The sequence below is a fragment of the Callorhinus ursinus genome, unplaced genomic scaffold, assembly GCF_003265705.2.
Source record: "Callorhinus ursinus isolate GAN/ISIS: 27379988/994484 unplaced genomic scaffold, GSC_fseal_2.0 scaffold12, whole genome shotgun sequence".
Classification (NCBI taxonomy): Eukaryota; Metazoa; Chordata; class Mammalia; order Carnivora; family Otariidae; genus Callorhinus; species Callorhinus ursinus.
The window spans coordinates 45,639,053-45,663,538 of record NW_027397074.1 but is presented as its reverse complement, the minus strand read 5'-3'; the positions used below and the strand labels follow the sequence as shown (position 1 = coordinate 45,663,538).

Here is a 24,486-nt window from a genome sequence, read left to right as displayed (position 1 = left end):
CCAGATAAAAATCCAGTTAACACGGGAGCCCAGCATCCTGCCTCTCAGAACCTTGCAGGTTATACGCTGTGGGAGGGTATGGGGCTTTGTTATTGCAGCTCCCCGCCCAGCCCCCCAGACCACAACAACCCACTAGCACGCTGGAGTAGGGTCCTCTTCACCTAAAAGCAGCATTGCTGGTGAGGTTTCCGAGGGTGCTTCCTGATCTTTGCTTCTTGGAAGACCGACTGTGTCCTCACGAGTGTCTCAGAGCCCTGCAGAGGGTCAAATGGATGCTGGCAGTTGGCACCTCCACAGGCTCCCTTTCAGGTTGCTGCCAACCCACATCCTCGGTGGTGGCGGGGGCATTTCTGCGACAGTCGTGTGCTCGGGCCCTCTGACGGCTCTCTGAAAACCCACGGTGATCTTAGTCTCTCCTGGTGCATCTACCCAATGGGCTTCTGCTGCTCTTATCCCTTTGCATTTGAAGCCTAGAGCAGCTTCACTAAGGGGCTGGTGTGGGAACATTCCCCAGGCCGGGGCTCCAGGGACAAAACCAAGACCTCTGCCTGTGAGTGTGCAACCAAGCGTGACCACCAGCAGCAAGTCAGGGGGGAGCACGAGCTCCCGTTCACCGTCTTGCCTCTGCCTTCAGGATGTGGGGCAACAGAATCGGCGATGAAGGAGCAAAGGCCTTCGCGGAGGCTCTGAAGAACCACCCCAGCCTGACCAACCTGAGGTACCTGCTGCTTTCTGAGACCTGCTGTCCCCAGGGTCCAACCTGGTCACTCTGTGTGCCTCCTGGTTTGCGAGGGGAGGAGCCAAGGGGAAGAGAGTGGTTGGCTTTCCTAATGTGTGGGGGGGATTTTTCTTTCGTAAACAGTTTTATGGACATGTAAATAGCATAGCACATTACTGTTCAGCTTGGCCACTTGTCATATGTGCACACCAATGTACCCGTCACCCGGATCAAGACCTAGGACTTTGCCAGCCCCTCTGCAGTCTCCCCAGGCTCCTTGGCAGTGGGGGAGTGGGGAGGAATTCTCAAGTCCAGATAACACTGAAAGGGATGCCCCTTCCTCACTCACAGGACGGTGCTGAGACAGAAGGGAACCTTCCTCCCTGTAAAGACCTACTCCTCCCTGGCCTTCTTTTAGTCCTCTGGCCAAATCTCAGAGCTTCGGGTGTCTCCCTGTTGCCCGGGTTCTTCCTAACACTGAAAAAGAAACCCAAGTTAGTGGGGCAACAGCAGAGTTTCTTCTTCATGAGAACAGAGGACACTTCTCCAGGCCTTATTGATGGGCACACTGAAAACGTCAGCCGCCTGAAGCAGAGCCCTCCCAGCCCCTGATCTGCTTGGGACCAGGTCTCGCTGATGTTCCGTTTCCTGTCTGGCCTCTCCTTGAGCGGTCTTGTGCCTGCCCTCCTGCTCAGAGCCTGTGCCCTGGAGCAACAACGCTGGAACTGCTGCTGGCCCGGCGGAGCACTTCTGCTTCCTGCCTCAAGTCAGCTTCCGTCTGGGCAGGGGCCGCCTCCAGGCAGCATCTTCTGGGTGTTTCGGTTGCTGAAGCCAAAGCCAAATGTAGACGTGTCTCTAACGATTGACCCCACATGTTTTCCTTCCTAGTCTTGCATTCAACGGCATCTCCACAGAAGGAGGAAAGAGCCTCGCACAGGCCCTGCAGCACAACACCTCTCTGAGAATATTCTGGTAATAACCAGAGTCCTTTTGAAAGGTTGGATCTCAGGGATTATTCCAAAGACCGTACAGCCTGGAATCTTAACTGAAAAACCACCTTTTTAATTGAAAAGGCTCTAGGCCTTTCCTCAGTGTTGAGTTGATAATTTCCTCCTAGAAGAGAAAACAGCCATTCCTAGAAGCACAAACAGATATACAGAAGCGGGGAGGTGGGCCCCAGGAGCATGGGTTTGACCTTTGCCTTCTTTGCCAACCCAGACCTCAGGAAAACCCGAAGGCTGGTCATTCTGTCAGGATTATCCTCAGAGCACCTTCACATAGGCCTTGCAGAGTCCAATTTTGGTGCACTTGGCTCAGACTTTTCTCCCTTCCTCCTCTTAAGCTGCCTTCCTCCCATGCAGCCCCCTCACAATCTGGCCCTTCGTGGTCCAGCTTACCCGTCACAGGAAGCCCACATTCCTCACTCCCTCTCTGTCCTCCAGGGGTACTAATTTAGTGTATGTTGCCTTCTGACCGTGATTTGGGGGGGGGGGTTGTTTTTCCTTTTGTCATTTACTCTAATTTATTTGAATTTTATTTACTTGCCTGTATCATAAATTCCTTACGGGTGAGTGAACTGTATTAGGGACTCAAGGCACCTGAGATATCAGCTGAGTTCGTTAATATTGACAATATCATCATTTTGAGAGTTCTCCTACTAGACCTGCTGGCCAGTGAATGCATTTTTAATTCTTTTCCTCTAAAAAAAACCTTTAAAAGTACTTTGAAATATTTTTAAAAAACTGTAAGGAAGTCAAAAAGTAGGAAGTGAAAGTAGTTCCTCCCTCGTGTTTTCCAGATCAACCTTTTTCTTCTAGCCTTTGAATGTATATTCTAGCCTTCTAGAATAATAGAAATAGCATCTTCTTACAAAATAGAAGAGCATTTAGCAAGTGCCTTTTATTTATTTTTTTAAGATTTTATTTATTTATTTGACAGAAACAGCGAGAGCAGGAACACAAGCAGGGGGAGTGAGAGAGGGAGAAGCAGGCTTCCTGCTGAGCAGGGAGCCCGATTGGGGGCTCGATCCCAGGACCCCGGGATCATGACCTGAGCCGAAGGCAGACGCTTAACCGACTGAGCCACCTAGGCGCCCCAGCAAGTGGCTTTTAAAAAATATCTTAAGGGGCGTCTGGGTGGCTCAGTCGGTTAAGCGTCCAACTCTTGATTTCAGCTCAGGTCATGATCTCAGGGTCGTGAGATCGAGCCCTGTGTCAGGCTCTGCACTTAGTGCAGAGTCTGTTCAAGATTCTCTCCAGGGCGCCTGGGTGGCTCAGGCATTAAGCGTCTGCCTTCGGCTCAGGTCATGGTCCCAGGGTCCTGGGATCGAGCCCTGCATCGGGCTCCCTGCTCAGCGGGAAGCCTGCTTCTCCCTCTCCCACTCCCCCTGCTTGTGTTCCTGCTCTCGCTGTGTCTCTCTCTGTCAAATAAATAAAATCTTTAAAAAAAAAAAAAAGATTCTCTCCCCCTGCCCCTCCCCACTGTGCATGGGCACGCTAAAGTAAATAAATCTTAAAAAAAAAAAATCTGAACCACATGTTGTCCACATTTTACATGTCCTTTTATGTCAGGGGTATCTCGGTCTCAACACAGTTGACATTTTGGTCCAAATCATTCTCGGGAGGGGCTGTCCTGTTCATTATAGGATGTTTAGCAGAATCCTGGGCATCTACCCATTAGACACCAGCAGTACCCTCCAATTGTGATGATCAAAAATGTCTCCAGATGTGGACAAATGTCCCCTAGAGGGAAAAGCACCCAGTTGAGAACCCCTGCTCTATATTATTAGTAGTAACAATGTTACTACCGAACGTTTCTCGAGTGCTGACTATGCCATGCATTCTTCTCGGCCTTTTACCTTTTTTTTGAGAGCGGGAGAGAGAGAGAGAGTGAATAGTGTGGGGGGCAGAGGGAGAGAGAGAGAATCTTTAGCAGGCTCCACGCCCAGTGCAGAGCCCAACACGGGGCTCAGTCTCACAACCCTGAGATCATGACCTGAGCCAAAATCAAGAGCTGGACGCTTAACTGACTGAGCCACCCAGGTGGCCCTATTCTCAGCCCCTTATATGTGTTCACTCCCCCTCATAGCCACCCCATAATGTCTATACTATGAGTGTTCACCTTATTTCTCTGGTGAGAAAACTCAGGCCCAGAGAAGTTAAACCACCTGCCCCCTGGTTGTCCTGCTAGTGAGTGACACACACTGGGCATGTCTGGCTCCTGAGTTCTCTTAAATATCATGTTCTTTTGCCTCATTCTCTCTACCTCATTCCCTCTAAAGGTTGTACAACGTCCCATTGAATGGATGTTTGCAATTTAGTTTCCCAGTAGCCTCTGCTGATATTCACTGGTGTTCCCACTTTACATTATGACCGATACCACTGCGGTCGATACCGCACACACAGATCCTTGTGTGCACATGTTTGCACACTGCAGGGTCAGTGTCCAGAAGTGCCACTGTGGGCTCAAAGTACAACATGTTTAAAATTCAGACAGATGCCGCCAAATTGCCTTTTGAGGAATGATTTTTTTTAAGATTCTGTTTCATTCTTCTTTATTCTTTCATCCACTGGCACAACAGGGTCCAATCCTATTTACAGAGCTAAGAGTCCTCTATGCTTTATCTGGATTTCTTCTGGTTTCAAGAACAGCTGAGAGACTTCCTGAACTTTGAGTCCCTGAACATGGGTCCTTCACGACGGGCTTCAGACCAGAGCATTGAGCACATTTTAACGTGTAGTTGACAGGCTTTTCTAAGTCTTCCTACGACTGACTTTGGTAACAGGCTGTCAGAGATGTTCAAGGGGCTTTGGGGGCTGGAAGAAGCCTGGGAAGCAGGCATTGGCCCCTATCTTCTCTGGGATCTGAGGCCCCAGCACATGGGAAGGGAGCTTGGGCTCCGCTAGAGAAGCAGAGCTAAGAAGTAGGAGCTTGGGTACAGGATTTGCACGAGAAATGAACCACCCTTTATTGTCTGTGGGGCTCAGAGGGTAGGATTGGGACCTGGCTGTTTGCTCAGTTCAGCTAGTGATTGGCAACCTAGGCTGGAGAGATCCGGGCTGGGATCCCACTTCTGAGAACTCATTTAAGAATGTGTGCCAGGTATGGCTCTCCTGAGTAAACCCTTCCTTTCTTTTCTAGGCTCACCAAAAATGAACTCAATGATGAAGTGGCAGAGAGCCTGGCAGAGATGTTGAAAGTCAACCAGACGTTGAAACATTTATGGTAACTCAGAGAACCTCAGAATTCCAGGCTGTGCTCCTTTTAAAACACATTTTTTGAGATGAGGTGCCTGGCTGGCTCAGTTGGTAAAGCATGCGACTCTTGATCTTGGGGTTGTGAGTTCAGGCCCTGTATTGGGTGTAGAGATTACTTAAAAAAATAAAATCTTAATAAAATGTACAGGTCGGTGGTCTTTAGCGTATTCACAAGGTTGTGCAACCAGCAGCACAATCTAACTGTAGATCGGTTTTACTTTCCCAGCCCCCAGCTGGAGTACCACCCCATGCATTAAGCAGCGCCTCCCCATCTTTCTCCCCCAGGCCCTGATCGATTGTCTCTATGGATTTGCCTATTCTAGGCATTTCACAGAAATGGAATCCTACAACATGTGACTTTTTGTCTGCATTCTTTCACTGGCATGAGTTTCCAAGGTTCATTGACATTCTGGCACGTGTCAGAGCCTCATGGCTCTGTGTGGCTGATATTCCTCTGTGTGGATCGTCCACAATCTGTCCATCCATCGGTTGGTAGGCATCGGGGTTGTTTCTACTTTTTGACTGTTGTGAATAATGCTACCTTGAACATTCCTGTGCATGTTTGTGTATGGACATATGTTTTCATTTCTCTTGGGTATACACTTAGGAATAGACTTGCCGGGTGATATGGCCACTCCGTATGTGACTTTTTGAGGAGCCACTAAAGTATTTTCTGAAGTGGCTGCTCAATGTACCTTCCCACCAGCAACGTGGGAAGGCTCCCACATTCTCACCAGCAACACTCGCTGTTGTCCACTTGTTTTGTGGGTGTGAACTGGTATCTCATTGTGGTTTTGATCTGCATTTCCCTGCTGACTAACATTGGGCATATTTTTTTTTAAGATTTTATTTACTTATTTGTCAGAGAGAGACAGACAGATACAGAGAGAGCATGAGCGGGGGAAAGGGAGAGGGAGAAGCAGGCTTCCAGCTCAGCAAGGAGCCCGATGCGGGACTCGATCCCAGGACCCTGGGATCATGACCTGAGCTGAAGGCAGACGCTTAACCGACTGAGCCACCCAGGTGCCCCTAACATTGGGCATGTTTTCATGTACCTGTTGGTTTTTGTGTATCTTCTTTGAAGAAATATCTCTATATCCTTCCTCCAAATTTAATTTAAATGTTAATACATTTATTTGCCTTTTTATTGCTGGGTTGTTAGAGTTCTTTATATATTCTGGGTACTAGACACTAGGTAGACAGTTTGCAAATATTTCCTCTGTGAGGTTTTTCACTTTCTTGTTAGTGATCTTTGAAGCACGAAAGTGTTTAATTGTGATGGAAGTCCCATTTATTTTTTTCTTTGGTGGTTTGTGTTTTAGGTGTCTCACTAAAACTGTTGCCCAACCCAAGGTCACAAAGATTTACACCTAAGTTTCCCTTTAAGTGTTATAGTTTGGCTCTTACCTTGAGGTATTAGATCCTAAATGTTAATTTCTGGAGTTAATTGTTGTGTGCAGTTGGAGGCGTAGGGCCCAAATTAATTCTTTGGCATGGGGCTATCCAGCTGTCCCAGCACCTCTTGTCGAAAAAACTATCTTTCCCTTTTAAATGGCCCTGATACTTTTGCCAAAAATCAATTGACCATAAACATACGGGTATATTTCTGGACTTTCTATTCTAGTTCATTGATCTGTTTATCCTTACGTCAGGATCACACTGTCCTGATTATTCTAACCAGGTAGTAAGTTTTGAAATCAGGAAGTGTGAGTCTTCCAACTTTGTTCTTCTTTCTCAAGGTTGTTTGGGCTCTTCTGGGTCCCTTGTATTTCCATATGAATTTCAGCTCACCTTGTCAGCTTCTGTGAAACAGCCAGTCTGTGCTTTTACATCTGTTTTGTTGTTTTTCTGGCCTGTAGACTTTCTTTTCTCTCCTGCCCTTGGTGCCAGGCCAGCCCCTGCAGGGAGCTCTGAGCAAGACCAGGGCTGGAGAGCGAGTCTTGGCTGCTTCCTGCGCGCACAAACCGCACTGCCCTCATGAAGGAGGCCCCGGGGGGCGTGTGTGCCTGAGCCCTGCCACACTCTTTGGCTCTCTTACTACCTGGCCTCTTGCCAGCTCTTGGTTGAAAGCAGCTCTCCCAGCAAAGTGGAGGTGATGCCAGTGCTGGCAGCCGTGGAGGTGATGAGGAAGCAGCAGTTTAACCCGGTGCACGGTTCTGGGTCCACTTCCAGGTTCTGTCTTTGCTCCTTTTGCCAAAATGTCCACGTTACGTTGTGGTCGTCCTTACCCAGGGGGTCATCACCTCTGCCCCTGAGCCCAGGGGTCCCACTTTGGGAGATGTGGCTGAAAGACTGGGGTACGGTCCTATGTGCTGGGGCAGCAATGGCGACAAGAGCTCCCTGCCCCTGGGCATGGGGGCAGAAACTGTGAGAACGACTTCCTTCATACACATCCTCCCACTGAGACCTCACACACCCAGGGAGGGGGTGTTCTCTTGCTTCCATTTTACAGATCAGGCCACTGAGGCATAGATAGCGTGAGCTTATTTCTTCAAGGATCTGTGACTGAGAAGTGGGGAGTGGGTGTGTGTGGAGGAGGGGAGCTTTGAACCGCGACACTGTCCTGCCTCTTCAGGGGGTTGGCCTCTTCTCGCTTAATTTCTATAATCTCATCAATCACGACGGTGAAGCTCTCGTCTCCCTGGTAGGGCTGCCTTGTTGGGTCAGTGCCCAGGATTTCTTAGGGTCAAGTTCAGTAGTAACCTTATTCTACAAATAGCCGGGAGCGAGGAGTGGGTATGTGATGACGCATAGACACATCACCGCCTTGTGCGGTGTGTAGCTCTTGGTTGGGTTGGAAGCCCAGCTGCCCAGGAGAGCACTTGAGAAATTGTCCAGGCTCCCCGGCTGTATCAGAAACCTTGGGATCACTGCTACCTGACCTAATGGGATGCACTCCTAGAGGCCCCGTTATGGATGCTTTCCCGCTGGGACCCATGAGTGGCAGCAGGAGAATCTTTCTCTTCCCGCCCCTGCCAGAGGTTGGAGAGGACAGGGTGCATTCTTAGAAGCCTTTGTTTCTCCAATGAACTGAACAGCCAGTTAGCAGCTACTTAACTTTAAAAACTGCCTTGCCTTCCCCAGCCAGCTGGAAGGCCACCAGACTGCCTGTCCTCTGGGTGTTTCTTAGAATTTGTTGTTCAGACTGGTGGCCTCCAAACATTTTTGATTGGGCACCCCCTGCAGTGAAGAATGCCAATGACACACATAAATGCATTCATGTATTAAATTATCTATGTATGAATGCACAGATATATTATGCTCATTCTAAAAATATACCGAAAAATTAAACATTTTAAAGGATGTCCTTTATTCTGGTAGATCTGCTCAAGACAGTCTTCGCCAGATTAAAAGTCACGCGGACACCGTTCTTCCCCCAACCGTGTCTCATTCCCACCATACCCTTACAACTCCCTAATGGAGGGGGCAGAGTTGATCCAGTATTAAGGATCTGCTACAAGATATGTTCTTCTTTCAGGCTTATCCAGAACCAGATCACAGCCAAGGGGATTGCCCAGCTGGCAGACGCCTTACAGAGGAACACTGGCATTATGGAGATTTGGTAAGACTCATCCACCGCTGGTCGTAATAGTAACAGTGCCCACTTACTCAGCACCACCATCTGGGTGCCAGGCACAATGTGCAGGGGAGCTCTTTGCACTTATTCCTCATCTTTCCCATTATCTTGTGAAGTAGCTGGTATTATTTCCATTTCACAGATGTAGAAACTGAGGCCCAGAGCAGTTAAGTAAACCTGCCCAAGGTGCCACCTAAGAAGAGCAGCTGGAATCTGGCCCAGTTGGCCTGCCCCTGCTCTCCGCCGCGGTCCCCTGCCCTCCTCTGCTTCCCTCGGGTTCCGGAGCAAACAGCTCCAGAAAGGCATTCCCACTGCGAGTGAAGCACTCAGGGACTCAGGAAGCTGAGAGGAACGAACGTGCTAGCTGGAGTTTGGGGCCCGTTCTCCTTTTCTGGGCTTCCTGGGCTTGAGGAGCTACTTCCATGCTGATTTGAGCTGACCTGTGCTCTTCCTCAACTTCCTGTTTCTGCTTTGAGGAGTTGCTTCTGGGGCTAGGGGGAGCCAAATCGTTTGCTTTCTACAACACTGAGCCCTATTCCACCCCGCTAGTGCCTCACAAGACACATACCCCCGCCCCTGTTTGGGTCTGGGCTTGTAGGATATGCAGGGCCAAGTGGGGTTTGGGGGGAGTTCCCATTAGCAACAGTTGCAGCCATGGTTTGGGTGCTGGGGAAATGGCAGTTAGTCAGACAGAAAGGACCCTGATTGCTGAAGAGTACTGGCAAATCAGAGCCCACGTAGGCCAGGCTGCAGAAATTTGCAGGCAACGGTTGGCCTCTACTCTTCTCAGACGCTGTTGAGGACAGTTGTAAGGGTCCACAGCTACTCTTAAGAGCTGAGAACTGGGGGCTGAACAGACTCCTGAGTGCCCTGGAGTTTTTCCTGCACCTCCAGCGGGAAACAGCCCTGCAAAGTGACCGTGTGGAGGACCCGACAGGGGGCAGAGCCAGACCTCCCTAGAGGACAGACCGGAGGAAGAGTTCACGCTCTTACTGGGGCTGCTCTGTGAACTCAGATCCTCAGCTCAGGGGGTAGTTACTCATTAACTACTTTATTTCTTCATGACTGGGGGAAAACTTCCCAACCAAAAAAAAGTAAATCGAGGTACAGTCCCTTGACCTCAGCTCCGAGAACAGTGCGTTTTAAACTTCTCTTTGGAACTTGTCAGCGGAGCAAAATGAGTTTGGTGGGTTGCAACCAGCATTATTTAAAAAATGAGCAGAGTACCAGCAAGCACTGTGCGTAGTATGAAGTGTGATTTTTTTTTTTTTTAAGATTTTATTTATTTGACAGACAAAGCGAGAGAAGGAACGCAAGCAGGGTCAGAGGGAGAGGGGGAAGCAGGGACTCCATCCCAGGACCCTGGGACCATGAACTGAGCCCAAGGCAGACGCTTAATGACTGAGCCAGCCAGGCGCCCCTGCCGTGTGATTTTATAATATAATTTCAGATATGGGTATGTGCGTATGAACAGATTGGTTCACAGTGTTAAATGTAATTCTTACTCGGGTCATGGTTTAAAAAACGCTTGGAAAACACTGTTCGAGGGAAGAAAGCCGGAGGCGCTGTGGCCTCTGCGCCTGCGCGGCCGCGCCCCCTCCTCGGTCCGGAGGGCCTGTGAGAGCTCGGTGGACTTGAGTTTGCGTTCTTCCCAAGCCCCTCCTGCCTGTGGCCCGTTCCCCAGAAGCCCTTCATGTCCTGCTGCTGCTGTGCTCCAAGGACAGCGGGCGGAGGGGGAGGACGACGTCGGCCAGGCTGCAGAAGTTTGCAGGCCACGGTTGGTCTCGACTCTTCTCAGAGGCTGAGGAGGAGAGTTGTAAGGGTCCACAGCTGCTTTAGTGAGCTGTCAAGCTTGAAGAGGTGCATTTGTCCCTACACAAGGGACGGTTCGTGCAGGGCCAGGTGTCTTTAACTTCCAGGTGTGCTACCCAGAGCTGGAAGGAGGCACTTTGTGTGTGTATGGGGGGCAGGGGGCGGATTGAGAGAGAAGGCAAGAAGGAGAGCTCAGGGGAGGGGCTGGCCTGGCGGCGGCTTCACTTCCATCCCTAGCTTACCCCACGTGGGTGACGCCATGGATCTGGGCTCTGCGAAGTCCCGTCCAGGGCTGGGGGGGGGGGGGGGGGTGCTGGGCGCGGTGAGGGAGCCACCCTGTCTGCAGCCACCGGCGGCGGCACAGCGACTCGCTGTCGGGACTGACGTCTGGTTCTGCTTTGCCCCTGGCCCAGTAGAACTTGCAGCCCTAAGTCCCGCCGTGGGTTCTGCTGCAAAGACAGGAGGTCGGGTGCTCCGTGACTTGACATTGTCCGGCATTTATCACACACCTCTGTCCTGCGAGGCGGTCTACTCCAGACGGCAAACTCTTTGAGGGTGGGGCCCGGGTCATGGTGTTAAAGAAACAAGATTCAACTGAGTAAATTGGAAGGTCGAATTGGCTTTATTAAACAATTCAGGAGTTGGGCAGCATCCCACCTAGCAAGTACAGGGGAGCTCTGCTGAGCCGAACGAGAGAAAGGTTCTTAAAGGCAGAGGCATAAACAAAGACGAATTTATTAGCAGGGAATGCATTGTTTTAGGTAAGTTTGCCCTCCTAAGGGGAGCTGAAGGGACCTTTCAGTAAATTTCCTAGTATTGAGGAGGAGATTCTATGTTGACTGACTAAAGATTACATCCATTCCTCTCAGCTACTGCTCTGTAGTTCTCAGAGTTTGATCTTTGGCATTCTCAGGTCATGATGTTTTGGCTTTATCTCTGTGACATTCACAGGTTATGACTTCAGATTTATATTCCTTTAAGTCGGTTGTCCTCTTTGTACCTTTTTGTTGGTCCAGTCTGGGGGAGACCATTTGCTTGGTGGTTAGTGGCTGCAAACATGCATTTAAAATTTTTGAGAGAATATAATGCACCAGGGAGATTATTATGATATGATAAAGTAATTCCCAATGTTTGCAGGGTACTTTGAAGCTATGGTCTCCAATCCAATCAAAATCAAATCAAAGACCCCATGGGAAGGAATCATCTTTTTAACGAAAGTGGCTTATTTTGTGATTTGATGTAATTGAGTTTCAAATTTCCCAGAATGGTGAATCCAGGTGTAGCAGGTGGTACTGGCTCTAGCAGGCACCTCCGTGCTCAGCTGAAAGACAATCAAGGGATATTCTGTTATCGAGAACAACTTTGGCCAGAGAGTCTAGGGATCTTTGTTGGGCAGTTCTTGCTTTCGTGGCAATTTGGCAAACATTTCAAGAATTGAGAAATTCCTGATTAGAGCCTCATTATATTTATCCCTGGGAGTAGGGATCTGCCTTTAAAAGGAGAGTCGTGAATCACGAAAGCCTCCTGGTAGTTCCCTTCTCACTCATGATGTAAATTCACAGGACTCGACCTAATAAAGGTATGATTTTCTCCTGAAAATAAAAGGTGGCTCTGAATTCCAGAGGTTGCCCCCTGAGCGGTGACCTGGGAGGGAAAGATAAGGGTGTTACCTCGCCAAGCCAATGCCAGAGGGAAGGGAAGGAAAAGAGGGCAAATGGTGTCCTGTTCAGTTCCGGTGTGAAGTCTTGATCCGGCATCGTGAGCAGAGGCAGTCTACTTTGGTGGCGAGTGTTTCTCTCCCTGGTCAGGGTAATTGGTCAGTCTCCAGCGTCTGTCCAGGACCAGGGCTCCAGTGGAGCTTTCTTCAGTTGTGTGAGGGGGACTCAAGGCTCGGTGCCTTCTAGTTGCGCAGCGGTGTCACTGGTCAGGAGCATTCCCGAAGGTCCCAAGAGCTGTTTTTCTCTGGTGATGTTTCCAGAATCCCTAATCATCACCAGGCTCTAGACTGTGCCTAACAGGACCCTTTGAATTGGGATCCCAAATGGGTTTTTGAAGCTGTTCATAACAGGCTGGAGCACAAGACACGAAAGACTCACAGTGGCTGGTCACACTGGCATGAAACAACAGGGTTGTACACGGATAGGGTTCCAGGAAATCTGCAAGGTTCTCATTAAGTGAAGAGGGTGCCTCGATCACTGGAGATTATACAAGGTATACCCCAAGTGGGAAACAATTTTAATAGTTTTTTTATTTCCTACTGTGAGGACAACAGTCTTGTGGGACGGAAAGGCTTCCACCCTTCCAGAAAACACACAGGCAATAACACGACCGTTGGGGACCTGGACCAAGAGGCAGTTGAGTGCAGTGCAGCTACCGGTGTTCAAAGGGTCCAGAGCGGGAGGTCTGAGGCCTCTGGGGACAAAAACGGTTTTTTCAGGATTGTGGACCCGACCAGTCAGACATTGCTAAAAGACTGTTTTTGCAATTTTATAAGACATTTCCCCACTAATGTCTATTTATAATGTGAGTCATCTTGAATGTACTTTGATGGGCGCAGGATGGCAAAACGGGGTTTGTTAGGGAGTGAGGAAGAATCAAGTGGCCATCCTGGGTTTCCCATAGCCCAACTGTTAGTTTAATTTCTCTGATTCTGGAGCAGACCTTTGCCATATTATAAGGACGTCAGGATGGCAAACGTCTGGCACTGAGAGGGCCATTTTCTGCAGAAGGAGAATGGAGTTAATCCACATCTTTATAGATTCTGTTGCTGCTGCCTTGCACAAAAGTTACCTGGTCACATATAAAAATGGCTTTCCAAAGACTTCCTTCCACAAATCTTCTAGAACTTTCCTTTTTTACATTCAGATTTTGTCCCAAGTTTTCCCTTGTTAAATAACCAGTCTCACTTTAGGACAAAATTACCTTCTTTTCCATCAAAGATATATTTCTGTTTTTCGTATTTTTTCTTACCAAAAACACATATCCTTCTTTCCTTACATACAGAGTTGTTTCTCGTATTTCCAGTAGCCTTAATTACGTTAGAATTTTTAAAAAAGCTTTATTTAAGTAATCTCTAAATGCACCATGGGGCTCCAACTCATGACCCCGAGATTAAGAGTTGCACGCTCTTTCGACTGAGCCAGCCTGGTGCCCCTTTATGAGAATTCTTAACTCTTAAAAATATGCCTTTTTCAATTTCTCAAAGTCGCCCTAACATATCAAAATATCTTTTAGTTTCTCCGTAATAAGTACTCAAACATAGATAAACCTATGTTTAGTAATTGTTTTAAGGAAAGTTTTTATTTTAAAATACTAAATCTGGAAAAACAAAACATTTTTTAAAAATCAATGTTTTAACCAAAAAGTTATAAAAGTTATCCTCCTTAGTTAAAACTTAGTCACATATTTTTCTGGTTCTGCTTGAATTTAGTTCTTCCATTAGTTCGGGAAATTCGTACCCAGTTTAGTTTTATGAGCTGAAGGTTATCAGAAATCTGTACTGAGAGGTCTTTCCATGAGTCTCATTTAAGACAAAATGTATTTGCGGGAGGCATCTGTAAAAGCAACTGAGTAAAAAGTATAACTGTAAACAATGAAAGTCTTAAAAATGGCCATGGTTAAAGATCTTAGAGTTTATTACAATGCAAGTGGCAAGGAAATTTGGTTATTTCTGTGACATATAACACTTTAAGATAATAACATATCAGGACATATCAGATTGTTTGGAGTTTCATATAAGTTTTAGAACACTTATTTTTGATAACTGACATCTACACAAATACAAAGTTTGGTAGCACTTATCTGACAGTGCTGTCCATGGGATTAAACACAACAAACAAGCCTAATGAGTTTAATTATTCACAAAAATCTTTGAAATGTACAAGGGGCCTCTGGAAAATTTCAGATTGTGGCCAGAAAGACTTCATTTTAGAATTTGATTTTGGGAAGTATGTCAAAAATATCAAAAGGTTTGGACATTTGGTTAAATAGGATCATGAATTGTTATAAAACAATAGTTAACTATCCCTTTAACCAAAGTGACAATAAAAGATGATTTAAAAGGCCAATACAGTAGGTTACGTAGTTGTAAGCAAAATTTAGCCCTTTTAGTATTAAGACTCAGTTTAAGTAATCCAAAGACCTGATAAACATAGGAAATTATTTTGGCAAAACACAGAATCCTTGTTTTTTATAAAGAAAAACTTTTGTTTATAATTTCTTACTAAGAGCAGACCAGGAGTTCAAGAGAAGTTTGACCTTTTAACAAAGAGAAAACAGTTTTAATTTTGTACCAGTGTACTTTCGAGGATAAAACTCATTTACTTAAATTTACCCTCATCTTACCCAGTACTAGCCACACAGAAAATTTCTTTCCAAAGATTTCTTTTCCAGGGGCACCTGGGTGGCTCAGTCGTTAAGCGTCTGCCTTGGGCTCAGGTCATGATCCCAGAGTCCTGGGATTGAGCCCCGCATCGGGCTCCTTGCTCAGCGGGAAGCCTGTTTCTCCCTCTCCCGCCCCGCTGCTTGTGTTCCCTCTCTCACTGTGTCTCTCTGTCAAATAAATAAAATCTTCAAAAAAAAAAAAAAGATTTATTTTCCATACATCTTCTACAATTTTTTTTTCTTTACATCCAGATTTTGCCCTAAGTTTTCACTTCACTTCAGGACAAACTTATATTCTTTTTCCTCAACAGGAATGTATTTTTATTCCTCATATTTTTTCTCACCCAAAACACACATCTTAATTTTCTTACATATAGATTTGTCTCTCTTATTTTCAGTTGCCTTAATTACATTTATTAGAATTCTTAACTCTTAGTTTTCACTAGAAATTAAGGTTTCTAACTAGTAAGCCACTGTAAACTGTTACAGCAGATTTCTTTAGATTGGCAAATTTTTAAAAATTTTTTGAAGTAAGCTGTATGCCTAATGTGGGACTTGAACTCATGACCCTAAGTCACATGGTCCACTGAGCCAGCCAGGTGCCCCTAGATTGGCAAATTTATGAATATATTTCATAATTTAGAAACATGTTTCTTCATAGTACAGCAGCATAAAACAGAACCAAATTTGTTTTATACAGGGAAACTAAAAATAGGTAAACCTATATTAATACTTAATGTTGTATTACTTTTTCTTACTGGGAAATGATCTAGATACTCAGTGAATTTTTTTTTTTAAGATTTTATTTGAGAGAGAGAGAGTGAGCACCAGTGGGGGAAGGGGGAGAGGGAGAAGCAGACGCCCTACTGAGCAGGGAGCCCAACGTGGGGCTCCATCCCAGGACCCTGAGATCATGACCTAAGCCAAAGGCAGACACCTGACTGAGCCACTAGATACTCAATGAATTTATCCATTTAATTTAGCGAAACCTTTTAAAGTTTTGGGTTACCATCAAAAAGATTTTGGAAGCTATTTAAAAGTTTACCTAGCCTGGGTGGCTCAGTCGGTTAAGCATCTGCCTTTGACCCAGGTCATGATCTCAGGGTCCTGGGATGGAGCCCTTTGTGGGGCTCCCTGCTCAGTGCAGAGTCTGCTTCTCCCTCTGCCTCTCCCCCCAACTTGTGCTCACTCTCTCAAATAAATAAGATCTTTAAAAAAAAATTTACCTAGAAACCTTTTTATCTAATTTACATTTATTTAATTTACTTGTTATTATATTTGGACTACCCATAAAACTTCATGAGGCATTAGACTCAACCATTATTCTGGGTTTTTTTTCTGACAGATTTTGCAACAGAGAGAACATGAAACCCATTTGACTTTCAGTAAACACAGGCAGAATAAAAGTTTTATATTTAATGCCGATAACGCTAAAGACAGGTCTGTTTTAATTAAACCAATAATCTTAAATTAGCTTTAATACCAAATATTTTCCCAGATCACGTGAACTTAAACATTTGTGTTAGTTTTTAGCTTTCTGAGTTTTATAGATTTATTTTTTTTTAATTTTTATTGTTATGTTAATCACCATACATCATTAGTTTTGGGTGTAGTGTTCCCTGGTTCATTGTTTGTGCATAACACCCAGTGCTCCACGCAGAATGTGCCCTCTTTAATACCCATCACCAGGCTAACGCATCAAAGATTTATTTTAGAACTAGGGGCAGCGGTTGGCAGGGGCAGAGGGAAAGAGAGAATCTCAAGCAGACTCCCCTGTGAGCACGGAGCCCGACACAGAGCTCCCTCTCACAACCCTGAGGTCATGACCCCGAGGTCATGACCTGAGCTGAAATCAAGAGTTGGACGCTTAACCGACTGAGCCACCCAGGCACACCACAAGCTTTCTGAGTTTTAGAATGCCCAATTCTTACCAGCACATGCCTTCAGACAAACTAAATAGAGCTCTGTTACAAATTAATTTTAGCCATACCACCCAGAAATACGGAAAATATCTCACAACCTACATGGACACACATACAAATACACAGACCAGAGGCAAACAAAATCTTCTAGCTTTTGGTTTTACTTCTGTTTATAGAGCGATTATAGGCCCAATTTCCAAATACTTCCCTCTCTCCCTTTTTCTAATGAAAAACCTCTCTCTCAAGTTTGCATTTCTAAGAATGGTTCCTACCTAGGTCCTACAGAAGATGGGGTAGAAAATGTACAGAGAAAGTATCGAAGTTTTGTCCAAGGTGGAGATTTGGAGCTTATCTGCCTGTTATCAGAGGTGCTCAAGTGGGCACGAGAGCCCTGTTATCGTTTGTATTTTATTTTATTTTTTTAAAGACTTTATTTATTTATTTATTTATTAGAGAGCGAGAGCGAGAGAGAAACAGCATGAGAGGGGAGAGGGTCAGACGGAGAAGCAGGCTACCTGCTGAGCCTGGAGCCCAATGTGGGACTCGATCCCAGGACTCCAGGATCATGACCTGAGCCGAAGGCAGTTGCTTAACCAACTGAGCCACCCAGGCGCCCTATCGTTTGTATTTTAAAAAGGCCGCTTCCCCTCTCATTTTTCCTTCAGCCTCAGGTAATGGTGGGCTATGTTCACATTTCAAAGACGTAAGATTTATGATTTAAAGGGACAGAAAGAATGCAAAAAACTTTAAGAGTTTTGGGGTAATTGTGACTTAAAATTGACCTTTTCTAAACCGGTCAGCTGTGTGGTCTTCCTAGCCACGGAAGAGCATATTCTTGTTTATTGGCAAAGCCGTACCCTTTTAATGGGGATCCGATTCACAGGTAACCTCTTCACTTTTGAAAACCTGGAGGGTGCTGGGTTCTTGGGCACACATCTAGCTATTGGTCAAATGTTTCTAGGAAGCTCAGTTGTTCCGATGGGCAATGGAACACAGGACAAGATATTAAGAAATTCAAAGTAATGTGGGTGAAGACTTGTTTATTTAGCGTGCTGTGGGACATTGCCAAACATGATTTTAAATCTCAACAGCTAGGGTCCTGAGTGGTGAATAATGTTCTGGAAACTCTTGGGGCAGTATTTTCAATATAGGCCTAAATATTATTTCTGCCGAAATATGGCATTTAAGGAGAGAATAATTGAGTGCTTCCTTGTTATAATGAAATAAAATGCTTGATTGCTCTGGGGGGAAAATATTGCCTTTTTTTCCCTTAACTACAGGGCAATTTTGTTCCAATACCCTGACCTTTGATAATATCCACAAATATTTTGAGAGGAATGGAGGAGGTTGGTAAAGATAGGTGGTTTTCGACATATTTCTGGAGTTGCATTTCTAGTTTTATAGAGATTTGTAAGACAAAGACAGTTGTTTTTAATCCCCCCAAAGAACTGGATTCCAGCCTGAATATCAAGGGACTGGCCTACCTCTTTAACTAAATTTGCTTCTTTATATCAAGGGGAATTTTATGCTTTTGTACAGTCTGTATAAGGCATTTTAACAAAAGCCTTCATGGTTACACAGTTCAGCCAGGACTTCTACTAGCCCGTCAGCATCAGCCTTCCTCTGATCATTTCTAGGAGAGCCTAGGGGAAATTTTATTGGTCATCTCTGTCCTCTGTGAAGGGGAGGTTGTGAATAGTCAAATCTTTTTAATGTTTCTCTAAGTTTGGTAGGATCTTCTGAAAATGGAGGAAAAAGGGCTTTACAAAGATTTGCTGCTGTTTGGGGGACATGAATTTTTTGCAGTAGGGGGCAGGGTCTAGAATACACCTGACAAAGGTGAGCATATAAAACGGTCTGAGGCTGGGGTGCCTAGGTGGCTCGGTCGGTTAAGCATCTGCCGGGTCATGACCCCAGACTACCGGGATCGAGCCCCGCATCCTGCATCGGGCTCCTTGCTCGGCGGGGGGCCTGCTTCTCCCTCTGCCTGCAGCTTCCCCCGCTTGTGCTCTCTCACTGTCTCTCCTCTCTCTCTCTTTCAAATAAAATCTTAAAAAAAAAAAGTCTGAGGCTGACAGAGATTGATTACAGTAAACCAAACCCTCCTGTTTGTCCTAGGTGCTTCTGTTAAATTCACTTTCTGGCTTCTAGCATTTATAAGAGTAGTCTGTATACTTTGAACCTAGAGGCTGGGCTAGATTTTAAAAGAAGGGGAATTTTCATGGGACATTTATCTGTCTTAAGTCTAATTTTTGTTCTTTTATCTTGTCAAGGGAATCCCTAAGACTAGCCATTATACTAATAAGACAATTGAGAGTTCTTTATAATTTTTCTCTTTCAAATAGCCCATTTAAAGGATCTAGTGTTTGGCCATTGACAAATTGGATCTTATTAATTTCAATAGTGATTCAAACCCATAAGCCTTTTAATGGCTTAAGAGGTGTCCCCAGAGCAAGCATAGATGATGCAGCCCCCATGATCCAAAAGCCTACTCCCAAGAATAGTCTGAGAAAGCAACCACCTTCGTTGTACAAGCTGTAAGAATGAGGTAGTGTGTATGGTGCCTCTGGTCTCCCAGAATGTAAGACACCTCTAGTCACAGACCTGCTAATCTGTGACATTGGGCTGGTGCTACTGGAATGAGATTTCTCTAGCACTAAGGAGCAAGAAAGGTTGAAGCAACAGAGGCCCCTCCCTTAGGGGCTGGGGCCCCTTATGACAAACTTCCCTGAGAGCTGGTGTGGCCGGACAGAGAGCGCTGCTGGTTATTGTGTGTCTCGGGTCCCCGGTCTATTGAACCGCCATGATGCACCCCAGTTAAGTGTGCCCTCCCAAGTGAGGGAGACCAGAGAAAATACGCTCACTGGTCACAAAGCGTCACAAAGCCAAGCGCTTAGGACACAGAACTAGACAAAAGGAAATATCTCTTATGTTCAACATTAACAGCCCTGCCTAAGCTTTGGGGCTCCGGGGGCCAAACCAAGACCTAGAAGGGCTGTGCCTTGAGGTTGGGGACTGTGTGGTGTTTTACTGTGTACCTCACTGCATGGATGTTTTCTTGAGGCCGGCAGCAGACTGAGTGTCAATCTAACCCATTCCATGACCAGGTTATCCTAACGGGGGGCGGGGGGATCTTTGAGTTAGATGACAAGCAATCTAACAGCTTCTAACTGCTGATCCGTGACCACCAATTTTGTCGCTTGGGTTTCCAAGATGTTTCTTTAGCAACAGCCTTTACCTCATGTGCGTGTTAACCCACAGCAGAGTTTGTCTAAACAGACCCTGTTCTGAGGAGAAATGTGACCTCACCAGTCTGTGAGGCCGGCTACAAAGCAGGCTTATAGGGCTGAAGCCTGCGTTCTGTCTTCTTGTGAGGAGTCCTTCCAATGACATTCAACAAAAAAGACACAGATGAAAAAAAAACAGTGACCACCTCTGGGAGAATATGATAGTCACCCAAGAGTACACTACCAAATTTTTACCAAAAGTTGTTCAGCCCAAGGAACTAGTTCTATAGTATTTTCTCCCGCTAACTAAATTTAGAGAAAGAAAGATTGTTACCACTCTCAGGTTCCACCAGGCCCTGCGGATAGAGAAGCCGGGAGGCTGGCATGGTCAGAACCTTACCTTCTGCTGGAGGTGCGTTAGCTGTCCCAGGATCTCTGGGCGAGCCGCTGTCCTGCGAATGAGTATCCACCAGCTACGCCAACTGAAGGGAAGGGAAGGTTCTTCCTCTACCTTTCAAGTTCTTCCAGCTGGACTAAGAGTTACATTTACATAAGACAGATTAACTAGAAGGAAAAAAACAGAGTTTTATTGTGTGTGCACAGTGGGTCAGTAATGAAATTCAGACCTAAAGAGATGGCCAAGGCAGGCAGTTTTTGTATTTTTAGGCAGAGACAATAAATAAATCCATGAGGAATTGACAGGACGAAGAAAACTTAACTTTGGGAGCTCCAATTAGTAAGGAATTCTAGGCAGAATCTGGGGGTGTGATATTAAATTGGTAAAAGTTAACAAGGGTTGTTTATACAGCTTTTTTGGCTCTAAATTTCCTGTCTCTGATGCTAAGAATGTCTCTACCAGCCTGGCACAGGGAGGGTGACTTTCACATGGGAGATTCATTTCACATGGGAGATATATCTCCTGCTTTCAGTGGGACAGAGGAGGGTCTGAGTGTCCTTCTTGTACAGGTTGTCTCTTAGATATGTTTTCTTTAAAACAATCAGTAAGTGGTACATTTTGGAGCAGCCTGCCCTTGGGCCCTACAAAACCAGCAAACCATTTCTGTAGATATTCACAGCTCTGGCACTGTGGTTTTTAGACCTAAAATGAGCAGGTATGCTGGAAGGTGGCATGTTTGACTCTTCAGAACTTAAGGATCCTATTAGCTAAGGCTTTGTTTCCACGATCTGCTCTTTTACAAACTGATTTTAGTAATACCATCCAGAAACAATATCTCACATTTATGACATACATACAAACACACAAGAGGCAGGAGCACCTGGATGGCTCGATTGGGCGTCTGCCTTCGGCTCAGATCATGATCCCAGAGTCCTGGTTCAGGTTCTCTGCTCAGCAGGAAGTCTGCTTCTCCCTCTTCCTCTGTGTTCTCTCTCTCCTTCAAACAAACAAATAAAATCTTAAAAGTACAGAGGCAAAGACTCTATAGTTACTAATATTTGTGGAGAAGTTTTTTTTTTTTTTTTTAAGATTTGTATCTGTCCCTGGAATCAAGCTTGAGGCTGTGCTAGAGTTTGGGCACAAGAGCCCTTTTTAGCAGTTTGTACTTTAAAAAGGCCTCTTTTTTCCCTTCTGTCTCAGGTGATTGATGGGTTGTGTTCAATAGATGTATAACTTCAAGGGACAGAGAAAGAATGTAAGTTCCTGCAAGAAGGACTTGGGTTTCCCAAGACCAGTAATTTACGAGCCTTTGAGATAAATGAGGGAAGTTTCGGAATAGGTGTAAAGGAATAGGTGAATTTTGAATTGTGCCTGGAGCGGACTTTTATTTTGAGGGAAAAAAAAAGGACAGTTGCTTTCAATTTCTCAAAGAATTGGGCTGGAACTTGAATGACATCATAGGTCGGCCGCCTATCCCAACTACATTACCCTCATTCATTTTCTTTCCCTCTGGGTACAGATTTGAATTTCAGATATTTCTGGCAGTACTGAATAAACCCCCTTGGGTGTTAAGACGGGTTCCCAAAGAGGCCGCGAAGGATATTACCTTCCCGAAATCCAGAGTCACTCCCAAAGACAGCCAAAAGAAAGCAGCAACAACCTGCACGTCCCAGGCAGGCAGAAAGCCAAGCCTGGTTATGCAAAATGAGACAAGGAAGAGGGTGACAGCCGCCCCCGGGAGGGAGGGCATCAGTGGACAATGGGTTTAGATTCAGGAAGGAAAGGGCGACGTGCAGTTTTCCTTTCCCCTCTCCATGGGCACCGCGGGCACCTTCAGAAGAAGTGATTCTGGTAAGCATTTTCACCCTTCACTGGCTTCTGCCAGTTTTTCCAGGGTCCCCTGTGCGGGCTCTGCTATCTACGGGAGGTTCCCCTTAGCTATTTATTTTTTTAAGATATTTATTTGAGAGAGAGGGAGCACAAGTGAAAGAGAAAAGAGAGAATGAGCAGCAGTGGAGGGAGCAGTAGAGGGAGAGGGACAAGCAGGCTCCCCGCTGAGCAGGGAGCTCAACGCAGAGCAAGATCCCAGGACCACACCCCCCACTGACCCCCACCCCAGATCATGACCTGAGCCTAAGGCAGATGCTTAACTGACTGAGCCACCCAGGCGCCGCCCCCTGCCAACCGCTTGGCTGTAGCAGTTTACCAAAAAATTTCTCAGTTTCATTAACTCTGAGAGGGGCCCTGTATGGCCAATATGGGGGCCGCCTGTAAGGCCAACACCTTGCCAATTTTGTTTCCGGTGGCATTTTCAGAGCGGGGAAAAGCAATGCAGACAGAGGATTAGCAGAATGAGTGCTCAGAGGACAGAGGGGGACAGCAAGAGTTCCTTCTGTCTTGCTTTATGTCCCTCTTACACCTTTAATTTTCGTGAGCCTTTTGCTAAATCTTTTTATTAACCTTTTAATGAAACTATTTCAGAATTTTGAAACCTTTTGGAGCTTCTGCTTGCCAATGTAAACAGGCATCCCATTCGGTTTGGGAACTTGTGCTTTCCAATGCGCTTCTTAAATGACCTTGTCTAATGGGAACGTTCCCCTTTGTGGCCAATGTACTGCTAGGTTGTCTTTAGCAGAGTTTTGCCATTTCTGTAGAAATTCACAGCTCCCGGCACCATGGTTTTTTGACCTAAAATGAGCAGGTGTGCTGGAAGGTGGCATGTTTGACTCTTCAGAATTTTAAGGATCCCATTAGCTAAGGCTTTGTTTACACAAAACAAGACAAACATGCACCTTAACACACCAGCAGTAACCACAAGGTGTTGCCACAGAGTGGCCAAGAGAAGGCCATGCCCAGCATGGGCAGTTCCCTGCGTGGACTGACCCAGTGGCCTCCAGCGTGGGGGCGGCGGACTGGAAATGGGAAAGGATTCAAGCAGCAAAGCCCAGTAAATGGGGACTGCGGGTGGGAGCCCGGAAGAGATTCCAGCGTGGACTGGCGGGCTGAACCCAGGGCTAAGCACTGGCGCTCTATGAGAGCCCCCACCAGTCTATGCTGACCTGGACTGGAAAGCCAATTAGGTCGGTAGCTCGAAGGCAAAGAGGGGGGCAGAAACTGAGAGCACTCACTGGCGGCACCCAGGCAATGGCGAGAAAGGGGAACGTAGGAGGGCTCGCAGGAGGTCCCCCGTGCCAGTGATTCTCCCCGTCCCCACGGGCCATCAGAAGCTCGCTGCAGATCCCAGTGCTGCCACCAAGGCTGTGAAACAAAATTCAACCACATAAACTGGAAGGTCTGATTGGCTTTATTCAACAATTCACAAATCAGGTGGCATGCCGTCTACCAAGTGGAGAGGAGCTCCGCTGAGCCAAACAAGAGAAAGGTTTTTGAAAGGCAGAGCAGAGAAGGCATTAAAAAGCATTAAAAAGGCATTATTTACTAGCCAGAAATGCATTGTTTAGGCCAGGTTGCCCTCCTAAGGAGCAGAAGGGGACTCGGGAAATTTCCTGGTCAGGTTGCCTGGCTAAAGGCTGTATTCCTGGGGAGGTGAAACTGCAGTTTGATTAGGTTTTAAGTTCTGGTTTACTGACCTGGGGCTTTAACCTCAGTGAGGCCACTTGGAGCCTGTGGGTTGTTTCTTTTAAAACCAAAAAACAAAACAAAACAAAAAACCAAGAGTCACTGCTGTGTCCTCGGGGCTTAGTGCTGCATTTTATTTGCTGAATAACAAAGTGCTTGAGTGCCAGGCACAGTGCTAGCACCATCCAGTGGTGACCAAAATGGACCTGACCTCATTCATGGGTTTACCACCTAGTGAGGGAGATGCACAGTAAAGAAAAAAAATCATTCAAGCAATTCATTGTGAATGCTGTAAAGGAGAGAGCTAAGAAGGGAACCTAATACAGACGAGGTTTCAGGGAACTTCTCCCTCAGGAAGTGGCATTAGGCTAAGCCATGAAGAATGAATAGGAAAGTGTTCCAGGTAGAGGGAACAGCTTATGCAAAGGTTCTGAGGCAGGAAGGAGGAGCATCGTATCCTTGAAGAACAGCAAGATGTTGATGTGCCCTGGGGTTCAGACAGTAGAGAAGAAGGGGCAACGGCGGGGGCAGAGGAATTGGGGCACACTAGACCATAAGAGATCTGTGGGTGGTGGTACATGTTCTGGTCTTTATCCTAAAAGCAATGGAAAGTCA

At 46.2% G+C, this 24,486-nt stretch overlaps 1 protein-coding gene, 1 long non-coding RNA gene and 1 other non-coding gene across 9 annotated transcripts in view; 2 read left to right on the top strand and 1 right to left on the bottom strand.

Moving 5' to 3' along the window:
• Window positions 1-24,486, top strand: part of NOD1 (nucleotide binding oligomerization domain containing 1) — a 63,109-nt gene that overhangs the window by 36,743 nt on the left and 1,880 nt on the right. For 5 of the 6 annotated variants that reach the window (XM_073899020.1, XM_025873095.2, XM_073899021.1 and 2 more), the window contains 4 exons: window positions 635-718; window positions 1,607-1,690; window positions 4,859-4,942; window positions 8,453-8,536. In XM_073899020.1, the coding sequence (XP_073755121.1) occupies window positions 635-718; window positions 1,607-1,690; window positions 4,859-4,942; window positions 8,453-8,536 (336 nt within the window). The remainder of the gene's footprint in view (window positions 1-634; window positions 719-1,606; window positions 1,691-4,858; window positions 4,943-8,452; window positions 8,537-24,486) is intronic. The other variant, XM_073899022.1, reaches the window with a different exon arrangement.
• On the bottom strand, window positions 10,967-23,793 carry LOC112825032 (uncharacterized). Of its 2 annotated transcripts, none has more exons than XR_012380270.1 (4): window positions 23,421-23,793; window positions 21,173-21,289; window positions 20,296-20,459; window positions 10,967-13,083 (listed from the first exon to the last, which is right to left on the bottom strand). It is a non-coding gene; the product is annotated as an uncharacterized lncRNA (long non-coding RNA). The 2 variants fall into 2 exon arrangements; XR_003208600.2 differs by having other exon boundaries at window positions 10,967-12,775.
• Window positions 17,467-17,559, top strand: LOC112825333 (small nucleolar RNA SNORA24). Its single transcript, XR_003208651.1, has one exon. It is a non-coding gene; the product is annotated as a small nucleolar RNA SNORA24 (small nucleolar RNA).